We start from the raw sequence: 20,588 nt of genomic DNA, 5'->3' as shown, positions 1-20,588 counted from the left end.
TTGAACTCTAAAGTTTGATCTCTCAGCCTCAAAACACCAATTGTGTACGGAGCAGTACAGAAATAAGCAGGGGCCTCATGTATAAATGGTGCGTACGCACAAAAATGTTGCGTAAGAACGTTTCCACGTACAAATCGCGATGTATAAAACCTACACTTGGCGTAAAGCCACGCACTTTTCCATGGTACCTCATACCCTGTCATACGCAAGTTCTCCACTCGGTTTTGCAGACTGGCGGCACCCAGCGTCAAAGCAGTGCTACTGTTCCTGTGTGGTTACCCTTTCTTAGATCCACATCCACGACGGCGGCTTTATCAAATACACTGAAATTAACCGCATATCGTTCATAAATTTGATGCATCTGATTGTAATTAACCTGTAACAATATAATGGTCCACAGAATGGTCAAACTATTCTAAATATCATAATTGCTTTAGCGTTGTTACTCTCATTGCACCTTCTTCTTTCAGATGCTCCCGTTGGGGTTGCCACAGCGGATCATCTTTTTCCATATTACTTGCACTGCACCACTCACAGAGTATTTATATCACTGTATCAGAGTGTGAATCACAGATATACAGCGATCGGAAAGAGAATTATCGGTATACAGCATCAAACACTCGCTGCACAGCCTTTCCTGTTCGGACCTCGCGGTTCACAAACAGTTTCATCCCAAGAGCTATACACACACTCAATCAGTCCATCAAGTGCTCCTTGTAGAACTGTTTGTACTTGCAAGTTACCGTGAGGTAATTGTACTTATGATACAGTTATAATATTGCACAAACTGAGCCACTGTATAAAGCATGTATTTACATATGATGACGATATCATTTTTAAGATGAAATGCAGCAAAATATGTTGATTATATTATACAGATGAAACTTTAACTACACGGTGCCACAGTGCTAGCGAGCTTAAGCTTCGTTCACAGTTTGTTCCTGCCTCGCGCTGTTTTCATGCTGTGGCTGGCGCGACACTGGAAGGATAGATGGATAGAATAATTAAACATTACGAAGATACTTCAATGTTCCTTAAAAGTTTTGAAGAATCGGCATTCTAAGCTTACAGAAGGCTTAACGTCCATTACAGAGCTGATTGTGGGTATTTGGAGAAAGAAAAGGAAGGACGGGAATAGGGGGTTAGTACGTTTGAAAAAGACAGTACTTCTGTAATAAAGCATTTCATTGAAGGTCGCGCATGGCGCAGCAAGCATCTTGCTGTAAGACATGAACAATCACTGCACCACCGTGTTCCCACGTTTAATAACATGCTTTAACTCATATCATCATGAAAATGATACCATGTATACTTCTCAGTATTTTAATTATTCAGAGAGCTGTAATATTACGAATGTAATGGATTCTGTGTCCTGTCAGAGGAAGAGCACGTAGTGATTCAGGCACATAGAGCACATATAAGATCAAATACACAACAAAGCATTTAACGTGCCACTTTAGTTACGATGGGATTTGGGAAACTAGTAAATTAAACGATTTTAAGATGAAGTTTATGATGTTCTAATTTAATGACAAAATAAACTACGTGATTAAAGTGGAAATTTCGAGATTAAAGTTGACATTTTGTGCTTTTTTCACACTGTGTTCCTTTTTTTTTTCACTGTGCCCTAATAAGCTTTCATATGACACTCAGTGGGCTACGACTCACCTTTTCAAGCCGACTTTGATATGTGACAACTTTTTTATTTTGGGCACTGTGCGACTTTGTGAACTTGAGCTTTCGAGTTTCTCTGACACACTATGTCACTCGATCAACTTCCTTTTGTTGCTTATATAACTGTTTAAACCAACAAATAGTACGTTTTTCTTTGCCTCCATTTGGTATTCGCTGAAATTCTCATATTTTCCCCCTTGCTTTTCCCATTGCCTTTTCACAGAACGCTGGGCTTAAGTCCTATTTATATTGATTTGCATATTCAAAGTGGCGTAATTCTGGGAGGAGTTGGGGCGGGACAGCAAGCGCGTGCACGTGCATTTATTTCCACGCTGAGTGGGATTTATGTAGCGGAAGAACGCGGAAGTTGGCGAACGCACAGATTCCTGCATCTGGATTTTTCTGTGCGTAAGCACATTTTGGCTTTTGTGCTTACGTCATGTTATAGTGAGAATTCTACGCACGGAGTTACGCATGAGGCCCCAGATCATCATCATGCAGCCCACAATGGAAATTAAGGCAGAGCTGACGTGCTCTGGGAATTCTTAAACTTACCCTTTCTTAGCTACTCTATGTGATCATGTGCCTATCCAGTGTGACTTTTAGAAGAACCGCACTGTCACTGTAAATTTGTCACTCAATTTTCTCAAAAATCTAATAAGGATTCCCTCTTGTGTTTCAGTAAAAATAAAACCATGAATTCAGTGGAAATAGCTTCTTAAACACAATGTGTCCACCATTTGTAGCTGACCTGATTGCTATTTATGTATTTGATTTAACGAAATCAGCGTTATGTCAGATAATAGCAAATTTGGAGAACACAGCGAAGGTCGGTCACATGAAATTTCCCACGGGAAGGCTTGTATTTTTCATAGCATGTTAATGTAGCATTTGGCCGACCCTGAATTTATGTTTCTTTGTAACACTGGGGGCAGCCTGCTTACACCGTGGTGTATTAACCATAACATATCTAGGAAGTCTTTAAGAAGCCATAACGTTATCCAGTCTCTGAAAGATCTCACTGTCTGGATCAGTCTTGGGTACCAGAACTGAACACCTTCCGGTCCATCAACAAAACTTCTTTTCCTTGACATCTCTCTTCTGCATGCTGGACTAACTTGCATTTGCATAACCCCATGATTCTGTGATGATCACATTGCATGATGGTAAATATGCTTGTTGCTACGTAGCTTTTCCCTCATGCAGTGTTCCATATATACATTTCATTCAAACCTCCCAACTTAATGTAATTGCAGTTGTGCTTGCAGATCATATGCAAATAAGTGTACAATAAAAGAAAATACAAAAGTCAATGTTTTCAAAATCCTGCGGCCACACATGGTTTCTCAGCTCACCAGTGCTGTACGTCTGTTCATGTTCCGACAGGGTCGGTTTATACACAACCGGGTTTTCTTTTCCAGTCTGCACTCTGGATTCTTGTTAGTGACGCGGGTAGACACTCCAATTCCGCACATTTTTGAGCAGGCACTCCATTCTGTGCTATGCTCAATGCAGTTGGTAAATGGAGATAGGCCTTCAAAATGGGATACTCCATAAGTGCTGGCATCTGGCGTGAAAGCTGAAAGAAAAATCTCAGTATGACCTTTGTTGGTAATTACACAATCGGCATGTAAAAATCTCTGTGATGAATGCATACCAAAATATGAATTACTTTTATATTCTATACCATTACATTTCTTGGAATGTGGCCTTAAAACATAAGAGGTCATTATGTAATTCTAGAGCAAGGGTCACGGAGGACCACAGTGACTGCAGGTTTTCATTCTAACCCTTTTCTTAATTAGTGACTAATTTTTGCTGCTAATTAACTTCTTTTGAATTCATTTTAAATGACTTGTTTTTGAAGTCTCAGGTCTCTCGATTGTTTCTTTTTCCTTAATTAGCTGCCAAACAATAATGAGACACAAAATGAGCCAAAACATGAGCAGCAAACTGTGTCCATCATACAATATCAGAAAACAAATAAAGATGAAGGTCTCTGGAATGTTGACCTGCTCAGGTCCCCAAAACATGTTATCACTGCTCTTAGAAAAGAGAAAAATCAATCATTTTGGAAATGTCTGCTATTGTACAATGAGAGCAGCAACAAGACACAGAATTAAAGAACGGGTTTAATTAGCAACAAGAATCAGCACCTAATGATGCAACTGGTTGGAGTGAAATTGGTTGGAGTTTGAGGCCCTGACTTAGCTGGTCTTCTGTTGGCTCACTCACTTCACAGTTCATTTCTGTTTGGGTGCCATTTAGAGGTGCTGGTCATAAAATTAGAATATCATGACAAAGTTGATTAATTTTAGTAATTCCATTCAAAAAGGGAAACTTATATATTAGATTCATTCATTACACACAGACTGATGTATTTCAAATGTTTATTTCTTTTAATGTTGATGATTATAACTGACAACTAATGAAAGTCCCAAATTCAGTATCTCGGAAAATTAGAATATCAATTAAGACCAATGCAAAAAAAGGATTTTTAGAAATGTTGGCCAACTGAAAGGTATGAACATGAAAAGTACAGCACTCAATATTTAGTTGGGGCTCCTTTGGCCTGGATTACTGCAGCAATACGGTGTGGCATGGAGGCATGGAGTGGCATGTGGCACTGCTCAGGTGTTATGAGAGCCCATGTTGCTCCGATAGTGGCCTTCAGCTCTTCTGAATTGTTGGGTCTGGCGTATTGCATCTTCCTCTTCACAATACCCCATAGATTTTCTATGGGGTTAAGGTCAGGCGAGTTTGCTGGCCAATCAAGAACAGGGATACCATGGTCCTTAAACCAGGTACTGGTAGCTTTGGCACTGTGTGCAGGTGCCAGGTCCTGTTGGAAAATGAAATCTGCATCTCCATAAAGTTCGTCAGCAGCAGGAAGCATGAAGTGCTCTAAAACTTCCTGGTAGATGGCTGCGTTGACCTTGGACCTCAGAAAACACAATGGACCAACACCAGCAGATGACATGGCACCCCAAACCATCACCGACTGTGGAAACTTTACACTGGACCTCACGCAACGTGGATTCTGTGCCTCTCCTCTCTTCCTCCAGACTCTGGGACCTTGATTTCCAAAGGAAATTTAAAATTTACTTTCATCAGAGAACATATCTTTGGACCACTCAGCAGCAGTCCAAAGGCGAGACGCTTTTGATGCTGTCTCTTGTTCAAGAGTGACTTGACACAAGGAATGCGACAGCTGAAACCCATGTCTTGCATACGTCTGTGCGTGGTGGTTCTTGAAGCACTGACTCCAGCTGAAGTCCACTCTTTGTGAATCTCCCCCACATTTTTGAATGGGTTTTGTTTCACAATCCTCTCCAGGGTGCGGTTATCCCTATTGCTTGTACACTTTTTTTCTACCACATCTTGTCCTTCCCTTCGCCTCTCTATTAATGTGCTTGGACACAGAGCTCTGTGAACAGCCAGCCTCTTTAGCAATGACCTTTTGTGTCTTGCCCTCCTTGTGCAAGGTGTCAATGGTCGTCTTTTGGACAACTGTCAAGTCAGCAGTCTTCCCCATGATTGTGAAGCCTACAGAACTAGACTGAGAGACCATTTAAAGGCTTTTGCAGGTGTTTTGAGTTAATTAGCTGATTAGAGTGTGGCACCAGGTGTCTTCAATATTGAACCTTTTCACAATATTCTAATTTTCCAAGATACTGAATTTGGGACTTTCATTAGTTGTCAGTTATAATCATCAACATTAAAAGAAATAAACATTTGAAATACATCAGTCTGTGTGTAATGAATGAATCTAATATACAAGTTTCACTTTTTGAATGGAATTACTGAAATAAATCAACTTTGTCATGATATTCTAATTTTATGACCAGCACCTGTAAGGAAAGAAACGAAGCATTTCAGAGGAACAATGAAGGAATTCAGGGGAACAAATCATAACAACAACAATGAAAATGAAATGTAAAAGGAGTTAATAAGCAGCAAAAGTGGTCACCAATTAAGAAAAAGTTTAGAATGAAAACCTGCAGCCACTGTGGCCATCCAGGACTGGAGTTGGGGACCCCTGGGTGTCAAAGGACCACCGTTATTTTAGCATGTACCAGGTTGGCTGACCTAGTCATCTTTTTTAGAAGAACGTTTCAATCATAAGGTCATGCAAAACAGCTTTAAGTCACTGACCACAGACCCCCCATCGTCGAGACTACAGGGACACATGATGGAAGTGTTCAAATTTAGGAAGGGAAAAAGGACATCAAATGCCAACTGTGACTTTAACCTAAGTCTTCTAGAAAGGGTATGTTGGAATTCATGCAGGACTAATTAGAAATAATTTCACATACATGTTAGAAAATATTTATTTACCCTGCATAGAGGAATGGATGTGTGAACCGAGCAACTTAGTAGTGTAGCTGAAAGGAACACCTTGGGGTTCTACAAATTTCAGGTAGAACTTAGGGAAATTAATGAATGAAGGTCTGAATGGCTCTGTAGTTAACACAGCTCATTCATGGGTCCAGTGTCCTGGGTGTTCCATCATGATGAAAAAAGGCATTGTTCTTGGATGGTTGGGAGAAGTTGCTCTCAGAAAAAACTTTTGTCAATGACTGTAATGCTGCCAAGCCGGGCTTCAGTATCCCATTACAATAAACTTGGATTAAGAAGAGTAAGAAAATGGAGGAGTGACTGTATAATCTAATATTGCAATCTAAGGACTACAAACACACTCAGTCCAATTTTGGTCCTGTCCCTGCACTCGGTAATGGAGGGACAGACTGCAGCTAACTTTAATCGTTGGATTAAGTGCATTCAGAAAATGGATAGACTGGGGTCTAATATATGATTCCTCTGAGAAACTTGGAAGAAAAAGAAATGATGTGGGTTGCAAATCTGTTAAAAATCAGACTCACACTTTATGTCATAAAGGAAGAAAGATAAACAGCAGAAAACACAGCAATGTCTGGCTTCACCTCCTGTCTCACATATGAACACTTTCAGTGCGCCTTCCTGCTTCGGTTAGCTTTCTGTTTTCCTGTTTACGCAGAATTGGCCTGCGGTTTGAAGCTGTGCACAGCAGAGTTGTGAGTCATTGTTCGTTCATTCTTTATCTGCCTCCTCAGTATGTCACTGCGATTTCACTTTGGAAATTTGTGTTAAAGGAGCTGAGGTTTGAGGAGAGGTTCTTTATTAACACTTCTGGTTTTGAAATTGGGTCAGCATGGCGACAGATTGGTTATGCTGCCAAATATTTTATATATTTTGCATGTTCTCCCCATGCCTTTGGCTTTTCACCCACTGACCTGGTATCTTCCACTTTCTGAATTCATGCATGTTACTGTCTGCACAATTAGATCCCTGATCCTCATGACTGAATTAGGTCTGGCCAGTAAATGAATTAAAGTATAGAAGGAAAAACCATAACTCGCACATCGTAAAGATGGAATCAACTCCAATGATCTGAACTCTGGTTTACTTGCAAGGAGTCAAATAAAACCATCCATTCTCAGCATTGTAATGCATATACTGTATATGGTGGGAATCAACCCCTAAACAAGATGCCAGTCCATCAGAGGGCCTACATGTGCACACAGCTACATCTCAAACTAACCTGCCTGTTTTGGATGTGGCAGGAACATTGGAGAACCCAGAAAAACAACTACATGGATACTGGGACAAGTGGAAAATGGGTCAGCTCAACCCGGCCGGGACACCCCTGATATGAAAAGATGGAAGAAGGCTGCTTTGTTAGGACACTGCCTCCCCCAAGGTGCTAGATGGCAGCTTCCCTGGAGTATGGCGGTGCCCCAGATTCCCACAGGGCATCCTGGGACTTGAAGTTTGGGATCTCGGTCCTATTGGGTGCCACCAGGGGGTGCTGTGAAAGGATTTGGGGAGTCATACTTCCCTCATAGCCCGGAAGTACTAGTGAGTCACGAGGACAGAAATCCAGAAGTTCTTCACAGCTGAAGAAAACTTGAATTCTCCATCTGACCCGGAAGTGCTGACAAGTCACGTGGACGGAAGAGCAGAATCACTTCCGGGTCAGACGCTATATGTGAACCCAGCAGGCAAGCCATAGTCAGGTTTTGGTGGACGAAGCTTGCTGGGAGGTGCGGAGGAGAAAAGAGAGAGAAGAATATTGTGTATTGTGTTTATTTGACGGTTTATTGTGGCTGTGGTGCCTGGGGGGCACTGTTATAGAAGGAAATCATTAAAAATAACTTCTTGGTGCTTTTACCCTGTGTCCTGCTGGTTTTAAGCTGGGCCCTGTCAGTCTGTTGGGTTGTAGGGGCAACAGTGACCCCTTGTACTTGTACTGTGAGTCACACTACACACTGCACCACCATGCAGCTCCCACATAATAAAGCTGCACATTAGTGAGGCTTCAGCTCAAAGTAGCTGCCACTTTGTACATGCAAGGCCAAAGCACCCAGTTAATATTGATTAGTAATACAAATGGGGTTGGCAGCTTGTGTTTCAAACAGGCAAGCAAGTGTGTGAGACTCAAGTGGTGGTCAGAAGAAGACGAAGGCAGCAAACATAAAAGCAGCTGCACTTCAATAGCTGATAATGATTTGAAACCGAGTAAATAATTTCACACTTCTATGTGGTCAGTTCACATCTTTGGATGGAAGTAGAGAGCAACTGCGAGGTCTCACATTTGTCACCTCGAGAACAAACCCCACAAAAGGTGCAGATGAGGCCATCAGCTGGCAATGTGAGCACAAAGTGAGTGGCAGCTACCCTGCACAAGAAGTGCACATTTATTACGACCCATAGAAGATTGCAATGAGCCAAATGAACAACGAGAGGTCTGCAAGGCGACAGCATAGGGTGCCCTTTTGTGCACTTGGCTCTTACCTGTCATGTTGATTGTCCATTCCAGCCCAAGATCCTCATCATAAAATTCTCTATCAACACTCTGCTTATGGGTAAATCTGTGTGTGAGCCGTGGAATGGTTCAAATCATGCCTGGATACTCACCATTCCTCTGTGGGATTTGAGATCATTGATACCTGCTGCACTGATGTTCGCTCCTCTGTATTGCCTGCCAATCTCCCCCATCAATCACCTTCATTACATGTCACTTATGGGAATGCTTTTTAATTTCACTTATTGCTTTTAGTTGTGCTTTGTCAATTACATTTTGACAGAGTGTTTGGTTTAAGAGCGCTGTACAAAATAAAAAAATTAGGTTGACTGAGTGAGTAAAAAAGGAGCCCGAACAAACTACTAACAACAGCTCATTAGTTTCTTTCCTTCTTCTCCCGTACACAGTGGATTCGGAAAGTATTCAGACCCATTCACTTCCTATACACTTTTTTGTGTTGTATGTTTAATTTGAAATGGATACATTTGCAATTTTAGCTCATCAGTCTACACTCAATAGCCCATAATGACAAAGTGAAAGCGTGTTTTCAGAACGGTTTACACATTTTTTAAAAACCAAATCTGAAATCTCTCATTTATGTAAGTATTCAGACCCTTTGCTGTGGCGTTCCAGATTTTGCTCAGGTACATCCTGTTTGCTTTAATTGTCCTTGAGATGTGTGTGACGTACACTGGCCGGGATGCCTCCATGCTGGAAAGACAGGAGGAGGGAGTGTATCCAGAGTAGTACCTCCCCTGGAACACTAGATGGCAGCACCCCTGGGTTGCAGTGGTGCCTTGGACTCCCGCAGGGCTCCATGGGAGTTGGAGTTGGAGTTGGATACAGCCCTGTTGGGATCCATGGGTGCCGCCAGGGAGTGCTGAAGCAGATGCTGAGCCCTTCTATGCAGTTCTTCAGCCACCCCCGGAAGTGGTGTCGGAAGTGGAACAACGAGCACCTGGAACACTTCCGGGTGCCTTATAAAAGGGGCCAGCAGACACTTCTCAGAGAGCCAGAGTCGGCAGGAGGGAGACAAAGCTTTACAGGAGGAGTGGAGGAGAAATGAAAAAGAGAAGAAAAGAATTGTGTTGTTCCTGTTTGCTTGTTGATTGTGTTACACTTGTGGGGAATGGAGAAGACGTTTCCCTCAAGTGAAATAAAAATAAAAACACTTGTGTGCCTTGAACTTGTGTTCTGCACCTGTCTGTGTCGGGTTGGGGCGACACTGCCTGCCTGGTGGTCCACATATGTCTAGAACTTGATTGGAGTCCATCTGTGGCAATTAGAATTGATTGGACAATTATGGAAGGCACATGTGTGCCTGTATTCACACTGCATGTCAGGACAAAAAACAAACCATGACATCCAAGGGGCTCTCTGTAGACCTCTATAATAAGCTTGTGGTGAGACATAGGGCAAGGTCATGGCAAAGGTATTAAAATACTTCTAAAGCCTTGAGTATTCCCAGGGGCATAGTGACCTCAAGGATTGTGAAATGGAAAAAGGTTTGGAGCCTCCAGGATTCTTCCTAGAGTTGGCTATCTGGTCAAATTGAGTAACTGGACAAGAAGAGACTTGGACGCCAAATGTCACTGAAACAGAATTTCAGATGTCCTCTGCTGGAATAGGCAAACCTGTCAAAAGGATGACATTCTCAGTAGCAATCCATCAATTAGACCTTTATGGAAGAAGGCCTAACTTCCACTTGATGTTTGCCAAAGAGCTTTTAAAGGATTCTGAGAGCATGAGGAAGAAGATTATCTGGTCTGATGAGACAAGAATTGGTCTCTTTGGGCAGAACTCTAAGCACTATGTCTGGTGAAAACCCCTACTCATCACCTACCTACAGCAAAGTATGGTAGGGGCAGCATCAAACTATGTGGGGTGCTTGCCAGTGGCAGGGGCAGAGAGACTGGTCAGATTTGAGAAAAGGATGAATTCAGCCAAATCCAGAGATATCCTTAAAGAAAACCTGCTCCAGAGTACATGCCACCTCAGACTACGGTGACAGTTCACTTTTCAGCATGTCAATGACCTGATGCTTACAGCCAAGAACATGCTGGAGTGGCTTTGTGACATGCCTTTGATTGTCCTTGAGTGGCCCAGACTCAGAGTACATGCGTGGAGAGACCTGATGAAGGCCATTTACAGACACGTCCCATCTAGTCTAACGGAGCTTGAGAGGGTTTGCCAGGAAGAATGGGATAACCTGCCCAAATATACTGTAGGTGTGCAACGCTTGTAGAGACCTACCCAAGAAGGCTCCAGTATGGAATTACTACCAAAGGGGTTTCTATAAAATCCTGAATTAAGGGTCTGAATATTTATATGAAGGAGAGATTTCACATTTTGATTTTTAATAAATTTACTTACCTTTCTGAAAGCATGTCTTCACATTGGATTATTTAGTGAAGACTGATGAGCAAAACTGGCAAATTTATGCATTTAAAATGAAATCTATTGTGCAATAAAATGTGCAGAAACTGAAGGGAATAACTTTATTAACCCAGTGTAAATGAAATGTATCTAAAAAAAAACTAAAAAGGGAAATGTCTTCGGTAAAAAACTCCTCTCCATGCTTTATTCCCTGGCTGCACCATTTCTGTGTTCTCGTTTCCCACTGGGTTTCCCATTAGTTCACTTCTGGCTCCCACGACCATCTTGTCTGCTTTGTTTCATTGGTATCCTGATTCTAACTTTGCTTTGTTCCCCTAAACCTCTCCTATACATCCATCCTGTATCCGTGCTAGTCACAGAGTTAGAATTACAGTAGACCAGGGGTAGGCAACGTCGGTCCTGGAGTGCCACAGTATGTGCAGGTTTTTGTTCCAACCCAGTTCCTTAACGAGAACTCAATTATTGCTGATGAAGCACATATTGCTTAAGTGACATTTTAATGCTTCATTTTAGTGGTCTCGCTTGTTAAGGTTCTCCAACCTTAATTGCTTATTTCAATCTTAAACTGCTGCATTCAGTGTTTTAATTGCTCCTTATTAGCAATAAGATGTAAAACAGGGGTAGGCAATGTCAGTCCTGGTGAGCCGCAGTGGCTACAGGTTTTCATTCAACCCAATTGCTTAATTAGAAACCAATCATTGCCAATCTCAGACCTTATTTAATTTTATGGCTTGTTAGTCTGTGCAATGTAAGGCTTTTATATCGTAGATTTTTTTCCTTTCCAAGGATATCATCCAAATGATTTGAAGCCTAAAACAGATCATTTTCAGTCTGTCACATTTTTCTATTAAGTGTTTTATTAAATCAAACCGTGCATGATGAACACACACAGATGTAATTGGAAAAAAGCTAGCTGGAGAACTGCTGGCTGCTTTGTCTTTTACATCTTATTGCTAATAAGGAGCAATTAAAACACTGAATGCAGCAGTTTAAGATTGAAATAAGCAATTAAGGTTGGAGAACCTTAACAAGCGAGACCACTAAAATGAAGCATCAAAATGTCACTTAAGCAATATGTGCTTCATCAGCAATAATTGAGTTCTCGTTAAGGAACTGGGTTGGAACAAAAACCTGCACATACTGTGGCACTCCAGGACCGACGTTGCCTACCCCTGCAGTAGACAGTTATGTGCTCCTTACTCAAACATTCCACTTTTCACTCATTTCAAACCATCAATCAAACAACTTCTTTTTATAGCATCTTTATAGGGTAGACTCTGTTATCCCTGTGCTATCGCACCTAACTCTGTAAAGGTGCTTTATGAAATAAATGCAGATTTTTTTTAACTCACGCCAAACACTCTGTTTTTTTTTATCTACTCTATTAACCGTATTTACGTGACCCATTATATAATGGTGGCCATGATATAAAAGGTGTCAAAGTGCACCTCACAGTGTATTAATTTTTCCTCTGAAGAAAAGTCCTTTTAAGAGATGTATTTGAGGAATTAACAAAAATACATACAAGGAAGGATTCTGGTGTTGACTTTTATTTTGACTATGTCTTCAAACATGGGGACGCAAATCTGGGGCTCTTGGATGGCAGGCTATAAATGGCAGGAGTGATTCCACTCCGTTGGGTCCTTGAGCAAGATCCTTAACCTGCAATTGCTCCGTCCTGGGTTTGAAGTTAACCTGCATCCAGCCCTGCAAGCAGGTCCTCCAACTCACATTTTATGGTGCTGAGGTGTCACCCATTGCACGGCTGTGCTCAGATCCTAATTTGGGATCTTAAGGTGGTTCATCGTGTGCTGGGTGCAAGCTGTTTCAGTGCATGCTCCCAACCTATGTCTTCAGATTTGTCTTCAATGAATGATGGAGCAAATCTTTCTGAAATAACCTGGTCATAAGGACAATTCTTTTGTTCTGTTATGTACCACTCATTCCAAAAATCTTCCTGATAAAGCCAATGTCATATTACATGATGTCTAGTAGCGGGGAACATTGGATTTGAGGACTGCTGTTGCTGCTCTCATCGCCTGAGCACGTCAATTTCGGTGACTAGAAATTGCTGGGGATGTCAAGTTACGTGACTGTGTGACTACTTTCCAGTGTAGTTTCACAGTTTTAAAATGCTGTCAGCTCACCATTTTTCTGACAGCCAGTAATGTGCTGCCTAACGGAGCTTGTGCTCATGGCAAAGGGTTTAAAGGTATGGCAAGTTTAGCAGAAATCATTGCTATTTTTTTTCATTCTGTTGTGGTACATAAAACACAAGACATCAGTGAGATGAGCCTCTATCCTGTCTGCAATGTCCAAAACATTTTCTTTTCTCTCATTATGTATTGTACTTCTAGCTGAGCTCTCATTGGTCGTCAGTTCTTGCACACAAAGTGAAATTGATATTGCAGACTGAGTCAATGGATATGTCAAACTACACATCCTGTGGTCACCGTAATGAGTTGCCATTGCCCCTGCGACTGAAAAGTTGCATAATGCGACATTACTTGAAGACGCTCTTTATATCCCATTCTGATGCAATAATTGAGTGTAAGACAGAAACAAACTCTAAATGGGATGCCAGTTCAATGTTGGGTATTCGCACATACACAAAGTCATTGGGATTTTTGAAGGAAACAAGGATATCTGAAGAAAGATCGGATGGAAATATGTAAATTCAACAGAGACTGAGACTACTAATTAAAATGACGTTCTGTATTTTAATACTTTCTTCTTCATCATGCCTCCAGACTGTGGTGACATGTTGCATGTTGGTCGGACATACAAAAAATAATTTCACTGTTTAATATTACTACTACTATCCACTACTAAACCTAAGTTCCTGAAGCTGAGTGGCAGAATTATTTATCATAATTTGTCGCACTGCCTGTATGAATTATTCATTAAAAGCATTTTCAAATAAAATTGTATTACCTGGAAGGGCGTTTTGTAAAAAGTTGCTGTGCTTCTCACAAATCCACTCTTGACAACATTTGCCTGGCACCTGCACACGCCGAGGGTTCGGACACTCTGGAGTAGAAAGGCGGACATCCTCGGTGCAGAGTGGGACGCATGTGATCCCTCCATCCATGCAATGACATTGGAGTCGACAGGTGGGCTGGAAGATTTGCCCCTCTGTGTATCGCTTTCCATCCATTTCACACATGGAATTCTCTTGGGCTGTTGAAACTGTTGACCAAGATGATCAGGAGGAAGACAGACAGTGAGACAGAAAGACAGTCCATTAGCTGAGCTGCAGTAAGTGCTTCAATTTCAGATGACACATTAGATCAAAATGGACACAAAGAGACTGTTTTACCATGGGAAGGCTTTTGGGGGCACCAAATTCTTGTTAATGTGGACCAACAGTATAATGTTTAATAACTGGCCACTACTTTAATTTTCTCATTAATTAACTCATTGACCTTTAGGGATTTACAGTTAACAGTTACAATGCACTTGAAACCAGGACTATGATCCACTACCTTCTGTCATTACTTCCTTCAGATTTCATCACGGTATGACTGCCACTGTGGCCTTCTTCCTATCAAGAGTGCACTCTCTCTCTCAATCTGATTACCAAGCTTAGCAAGGAACTTGGTTCTCAGCTCCCGGCAGTTAAAATAGATAAAATATGAAAACAGGCGAGCAGACTTTAATGATTTTTCAAATAGATTGTGCCCAAAAGTAAAATAAGGTGTGGCAATAGACACCAATACAACCTGGGACTACTAGATGTTTAGACTTTCCAGGTGAGCCAATTCTTACATTTCTTGAAGTGTCAGCAGCAAGTAAGAGGATTCTTGGCATGACTTTTCCTTCCTTCTTTCTTTACTTTGATCATCTTTTCTTTTTACTGATCTTATAAAGTATATCTGGGTATGATGTGATCATCCTGTCTCCAAGACATCTTTGACTTTTTTACAATTAAATTTCTTGTCTCCGAAAAGTGCTTTCAGCTGCCATTAGAGTCAGGAGGTGATAGTGAGCCATGCTTGTATAATTTAGAAGTGGAGATTATAAAAAGAGCTCTTGTGCCATCACAAATTGTACTTTGGGGAAGATGCATTTTACTTATCTGTTACAACCAATCCCCACCTTACACTTGCCCTCCTAAAATTGTCACAGAGCTTTATGCTTTGTACTTAAACTAATTATCAGAATGTTCAGGTAATCCTTAAGGGAACGTTAATATATTAAGATACATTTTCAGTGCCTAAGTAACATCACAAGTTGTTTTAACATAGCAAGCTGCTTCAGCATAGAGAGGAATAAAGCACCATAGGAGTGCTCTACTTTTTAAACATTACGAGTGCAGTGGCGACTGCTCTAAGACTACAAGGGAAGCTCCGCTTCCTCTACTATGTCAGAAAATAAATGCTCATATATGCACTGTCGTATTTATATTGGTTTTAATAAAAGTGCGCTAGAATGCGTTCAACTTCATGACTAGCTCGTTCAGAATCAGGTATTTATTGTAGATTGTTTGACGCGATTTTCTTGTCATACATTTCCATGCAGCACAGTGCGTTAAACCCTCCTGAAGCCCAGCTTCACTGGGAGTGAATGGAGCAGTGGGCGGGCCAGGACGCTGGGCTGCTGCATGATGACTGGAGGAGCTGTTTAAAGGACGGAACCCCTTTTTTGATTGACAGCATTTGAAAGTGTGCTGAAAAGTTATGGCCATTTCTTTGACTCAGGGAGACTGAGATCTGAACTTCAAGTACTATATTCAGATCATGACTTACAGGGGAGCAGGGGTAAGCTGTGCGATTTCTTGGTGTTTTTTAAAGACATGGAGTTGGATAGTGCAATGCCTCAGCTAAGCAAGCTGTTGTCATTAGTGGCAACAATTGGCGCTACATCAGCAGGTGTAGAGAGGAGCTTCTCCTGTTTAAAACAGGTCAATTCATACACCCGCAACACATTTGGCGTCCAATTCTCTTCTTGTCCAGTTACTCAATTTGACCAGATAGCCAACTCTAGGAAGACTCCTGGAGGCTCCAAACCTTTTTCCATTTCACAATTCTTGAGGTCACTATGCTCCTGGGAATACTCAAGGCTTTAGAAGTATTTTAATACCTTTGCCATGACCTTGCCCTATGTCTCACCGCAATCTATCTCTCTATCTATCTGTCAATTGGTACGACAGGGTCACAGACCATTTTCTACAAAAGGAACGGAGGGCAGAATTTACTTACAAATAACATAATGAATTTTATGATGAAGGCCTAATATGAGCTTCCCCTGTTTCAAAAGCTAGCAGCCGCCACTGTACGAGTGGTAGGGTGTTGTACCATGTTAGCCATTATGGATGCAATAAGAAGTCAAGAAAAATGACAGATTTCATTGGCTAACTGAACAGATTGCAGTGTACGAGCTTTCGAGGCAACTCAGGACCCTCCTTCAGGCAGTTTGTAATTAATTGTAAACCTTACAAGAAAAGTTCTGATCCTTTCTCCAACAGAGACACATCAAATCTGTCTGCCTATAATAACGTAATAATAGGGTGATATTTAATGCAGTTCCACTGCAACTCCCCTCTACACATTTCTGACCATGAGGTCCGTTTGCTCTTCAGGAGACAGAAATATCATAAAACTCTTGGTCCAGGTAACATTTCTCTGTCTGCGCTTAGACGTTCTTCTGTTACACCTTTATTTACAGCAATTTTCTGTCAGTCTTTGGCTCAATGCAAAGTCCTTGCCTGTTTTAAAGAATCCACAATTATCCCTGTGCCTAACAAATAATTCCTGTCTAAATTATTTCAGGCCCACTGAACTCTGTAATAATGAAGACATTTGACTGTATGATTCTTCAGCTTCTCCAGTCTGTCACAGATTCTCATTTTAACCCAATACAGTTTGCTTTTCATGCCCACAGGATGCAGTAAACATGGATTTCCACTACATCTTGCAGCACTTAGACACCCCAGCTTACTTGAGGAATTCTCAAGTTCTGCATTTAATACAATTATACCAGAGCTTCTCCATAGCAAACTTGTCAGTATGAATGAGGACTGTGCCACATGTCTCTAGGTTTCTGACTTTGTAAGGAACAGATTTCAGAAAGTGAAGATGGGGGACAATCCATCTCGGCCCTAGACTTGGAGCACAGGGTCCCCTCAGGGCTGTGTTCTTTCTCCTCCACTTTTCTCTCTCTACACCCTTGACAGCGCCTTCAGTGTGTCATCTGTTAAACTGCTGAGGGTTGCTGATGACACCACCCTGATAGGCCTGATCACAGATAAGGAGCCATTTGGTGCACCTTCAGTAATTTTAACTTGAATTCCCAGGAAACAATAGAAATGAGTGTGGATTTTAGGAGACACTTTTGTCCTCCAACACCCCTAATTATAAATGGTGTGACTGTCAAGCAGGTGGAATCATTTACATTTCTTGGCACAGCTCACTCTCACAGTCTGAACTGGGATGAAAACATAACTGGTGTGATCAAAAAAAAGCTCAATTTCCATTAAGTCTCCATCAACTTAAAAGGTTAAACCTACCCTTATCAGTGTTGGTACAGTTTTATAGAGACAAGCATCCTCACTTTCTCCATAATGGTAAGGAGAGGCTATGCATCTGCTCACTTGAAACATAAACTGCAGGGCGTTGTTGGGACAGCAGAAAAGATTGTGGGCCTGAAACTGGACTCCACTGAGGTCCTGTATACGTCACATGTCAGGAAATGTACTGGCAATAAAAGCAAAGACCACACACACTGGGCAACCTTGTCATTCAGTTGTACCATACTGGACATGTTCTTCATTCTTTCCTACTGTAGTTACTCTGGTTAAATAGTCTCAGTCCTGATTTCTGAGCTACTCCATCCAATCTACTATCAATTATATTTATTTTGCATTTGTTTTTAAAGATTTACTTGATATACTAATAGGTTAGAATGTAATTCTTCTTTGCTATATTGCTTTGTATATTTGTGTTTTGTGCAGTATATTTGTCATTGCTACTGTATGTAATGCTGTAATGGTGTCATGTATTGTATAATTGTGTTATTAAGTTGCATTTACTTGTTATGTGTATGGATTGAACACTAAATTCTTAACAACTATGCCGCCTCGCATTAAAATTCCAATTCAGTTCCAATCTCTATATAAAATCCAACGTCTGTCTGTCTGTTTGCTTGTATTATTTATGGTAGGTAGAATGCCTAGAGGGGGCTGGGTGGTCTCATGGCCTGGAACCCCTGCAGATTTTGTTTTTTTCGCCAGCTGTCTAGAGTTTTTTTTTTTGTTTTTTCTGTCCTCCCCGGGCATCAGACGTTACTTTTATTCTATGTTAATTAGTATTGCCTAATTTTATTTTTTATATTTTGATTTTTTTCTCTTTCTTCATCCTGTTAAACACTTTGAGCTGCATCTTTTGTATGAAAATGTGCTATATAAATAAATGTTGTTATTGTTGTTGTATGTCTGTCCGCTTTTCACAAGAGAACTACTTAATGGATTTAGATCGGGTGTTTTCCTTTATAATTTTCTTGAACATTCCGGTTGATTTTGCGACTTCTCCCATTACACTATGTATCATAGTTCGCTTATGGTACCGATTTATTTGCACAAATCCGAAAGAGACACAGCGGGCTGAGGGGAGAAGAGAGGGCCCTCCTCACTCATGCACCAGCCTCAGGGCATACCTTACATCCGCTTAGCTAGTGGGTGAGAGAACAACTTAACAGATTTAGATCGGGTTTTTTTCTATAATTTGCTTGAACGTTCCGGTTGATTGTGAGACTTCTCTCATCACGCTAAGAATCATATTTCGCTTGCAGGAGTGATATATTCATGCTTATCTGAGACAGAGTCTACAGGCCGAGGGGAGGGGAGGGAGAAGCGTGACGTCATAAGTGGGGAGCCAGGCAGGACCCTCCTCACTGTCCTGTTTCACTTGGGTGCAGCTGCGGGGGATGGCTAGTATGTAGTTTGTAATTAAAATACTTTGGTACATACAAGAAGTAAGAAATCTTCTTCCATGATTTTTCTAGCAACAACACCACCATAGTGAAAAGCTGCCATCCCATCCATTTTCATCATAAACGATGGCCCTGAGTCTTATGACGGGAGCATGTTGGATTAGTTCCAATTTCTAAATCAAATAGGTGGAACAGGGCAGTTTTTAGCCCGTGTGGAGCACTAACTGGCATTCTACCTATTTTGGTGATGAGAGGCTTCAAGCAGTTGCTTAGCTCAGTTATGCCAGGAAGCAGTTTTCGGAGAGAGCAAGAAGTGTGGTTTTGGGGTTAAGAGAGGTGCCTTAGAAGTGGGCATTGTCAATTGTAAAGAAGTCCATCTGCTTCTTTTTTTCAAGTGTTAATATCTAACAGTCTGTAGTTTAGCTCATTGGATGATTGGCTATCGTTGAGTTCTGCTTGTATTCTTTCTGTTATTAACAGCAAATCAGCCATATACTTCATCCATCGGTAGAGGTGTCTGAAACTGAAATGCTGGCAAAATAATAAAATGAACAAAAAATAATATGTGAAGTGACTAATTTATCTTGTATTTCTTTAAAACTGGTAAAGCAGAACTGCTTCTCCAAATATAACCCACAATGTGTGGCGTGTGAGTCACACAACCAATGTTCAACTTTTCACACCTTGTGGCTGTTTTTGGGTTTCCTTTCTTCACTAAATGAGTAACATTTTTGTTTGGCTTTCTATCACTTTCAGAGAAAACAAGTCCAAAAAAATACTTTTCAAAAATTCAAAGGTAGGAGTTACTTTAACAATATCACACTTTCTTTGTGTCTGTGATATACGAGGAGCTGTCAAAAAGTTCCCAGAATTGTGATATAGTGGGAGAGTGAGAGATCAGATTACGCACATATTGTTGTGGAGGGGAGCGCAGCACGTCTGTAGACCAATTACAACAGGTCTGGATTGGTTTTGACGTGTAGTATTGTTTTAATTATCATTTTAGTTAGATGTGGGCACAGTCATTCGTTACAATGTTGCAGTTTGAACAACGTGCTAACATCAAGCTCATGTGGAAATGGGGGAAATCAACTTGAGATAGCTTTTAAATCCCGGCTGAAGACTCACTACTTCAATTTAGCATATCCTGACTAGAGCTGCTGATTAACTGTACAGACTGCATCTCTGTTGTTAGTCATTAGCACTAAAACATAAGTAACATGATAGTTGTAATTTATTACTAACCCTCACCTATTCTGTTTCTCTTCTCGGTACTCAAATGTGGCACTTGGTGCCACTGCCCACCTGCCAAGTTGTTTTGCCTGCCTAAGGTAAAGTCATCCCTGATGGAGGATTGCAGGAATCATGGGAAAGTGGGGTCCTTTCATCAGCTTAGTGCTATTTCAGCTGTGGAATGGCCAAATGGGGGAGGCAGCTTAATGAATGAGGTCTCCAGGACTCTAAACAAATCCAAAATCATATTGTGTGATATCATCTACTGTTAAATTCTGGTTCGTACTTGTAAACTTTTTATTTTTATACTGTATTGAGGATTTGTTCTGTTCTGTGTATTGTATTGTATTGACCCCCTTCTTTTTGACACCCACTGCACGCCCAACCTACCTGGAAAGGGGTCTCTCTTTGAACTTCCTTTCCCAAGGTTTCTTCCATTTTTTCCCTGAAAGGGTTTTTATGGGAGTTTTTCCTTGTCTTCTTAGAGAGTCAAGGCCGGGGGGCTGTCAAG

The 20,588-nt window shown here is 41.2% G+C and overlaps 1 protein-coding gene across 1 annotated transcript in view; it reads right to left on the bottom strand.

Moving 5' to 3' along the window:
* Positions 1 to 2,164: 2,164 nt before the first annotated feature.
* LOC114642898 (CCN family member 5) overlaps positions 2,165 to 20,588 on the bottom strand; it is a 31,881-nt gene continuing 13,457 nt past the window's right edge. Inside the window, exons 3-4 of the mRNA XM_028791645.2 lie at positions 13,850 to 14,104; positions 2,165 to 3,253 (exon numbers count right to left, since the gene is read on the bottom strand). Of these exons, the coding sequence (XP_028647478.1) occupies positions 3,021 to 3,253; positions 13,850 to 14,104 (488 nt within the window). The 3' untranslated portion in view covers positions 2,165 to 3,020. The remainder of the gene's footprint in view (positions 3,254 to 13,849; positions 14,105 to 20,588) is intronic.

Source organism: Erpetoichthys calabaricus, chromosome 10, assembly GCF_900747795.2.
Source record: "Erpetoichthys calabaricus chromosome 10, fErpCal1.3, whole genome shotgun sequence".
In the NCBI taxonomy this organism is placed as follows: domain Eukaryota; kingdom Metazoa; phylum Chordata; class Cladistia; order Polypteriformes; family Polypteridae; genus Erpetoichthys; species Erpetoichthys calabaricus.
Note: the sequence above shows the minus strand (reverse complement) of the source record. Positions and strands in the feature narration are given on the sequence as shown.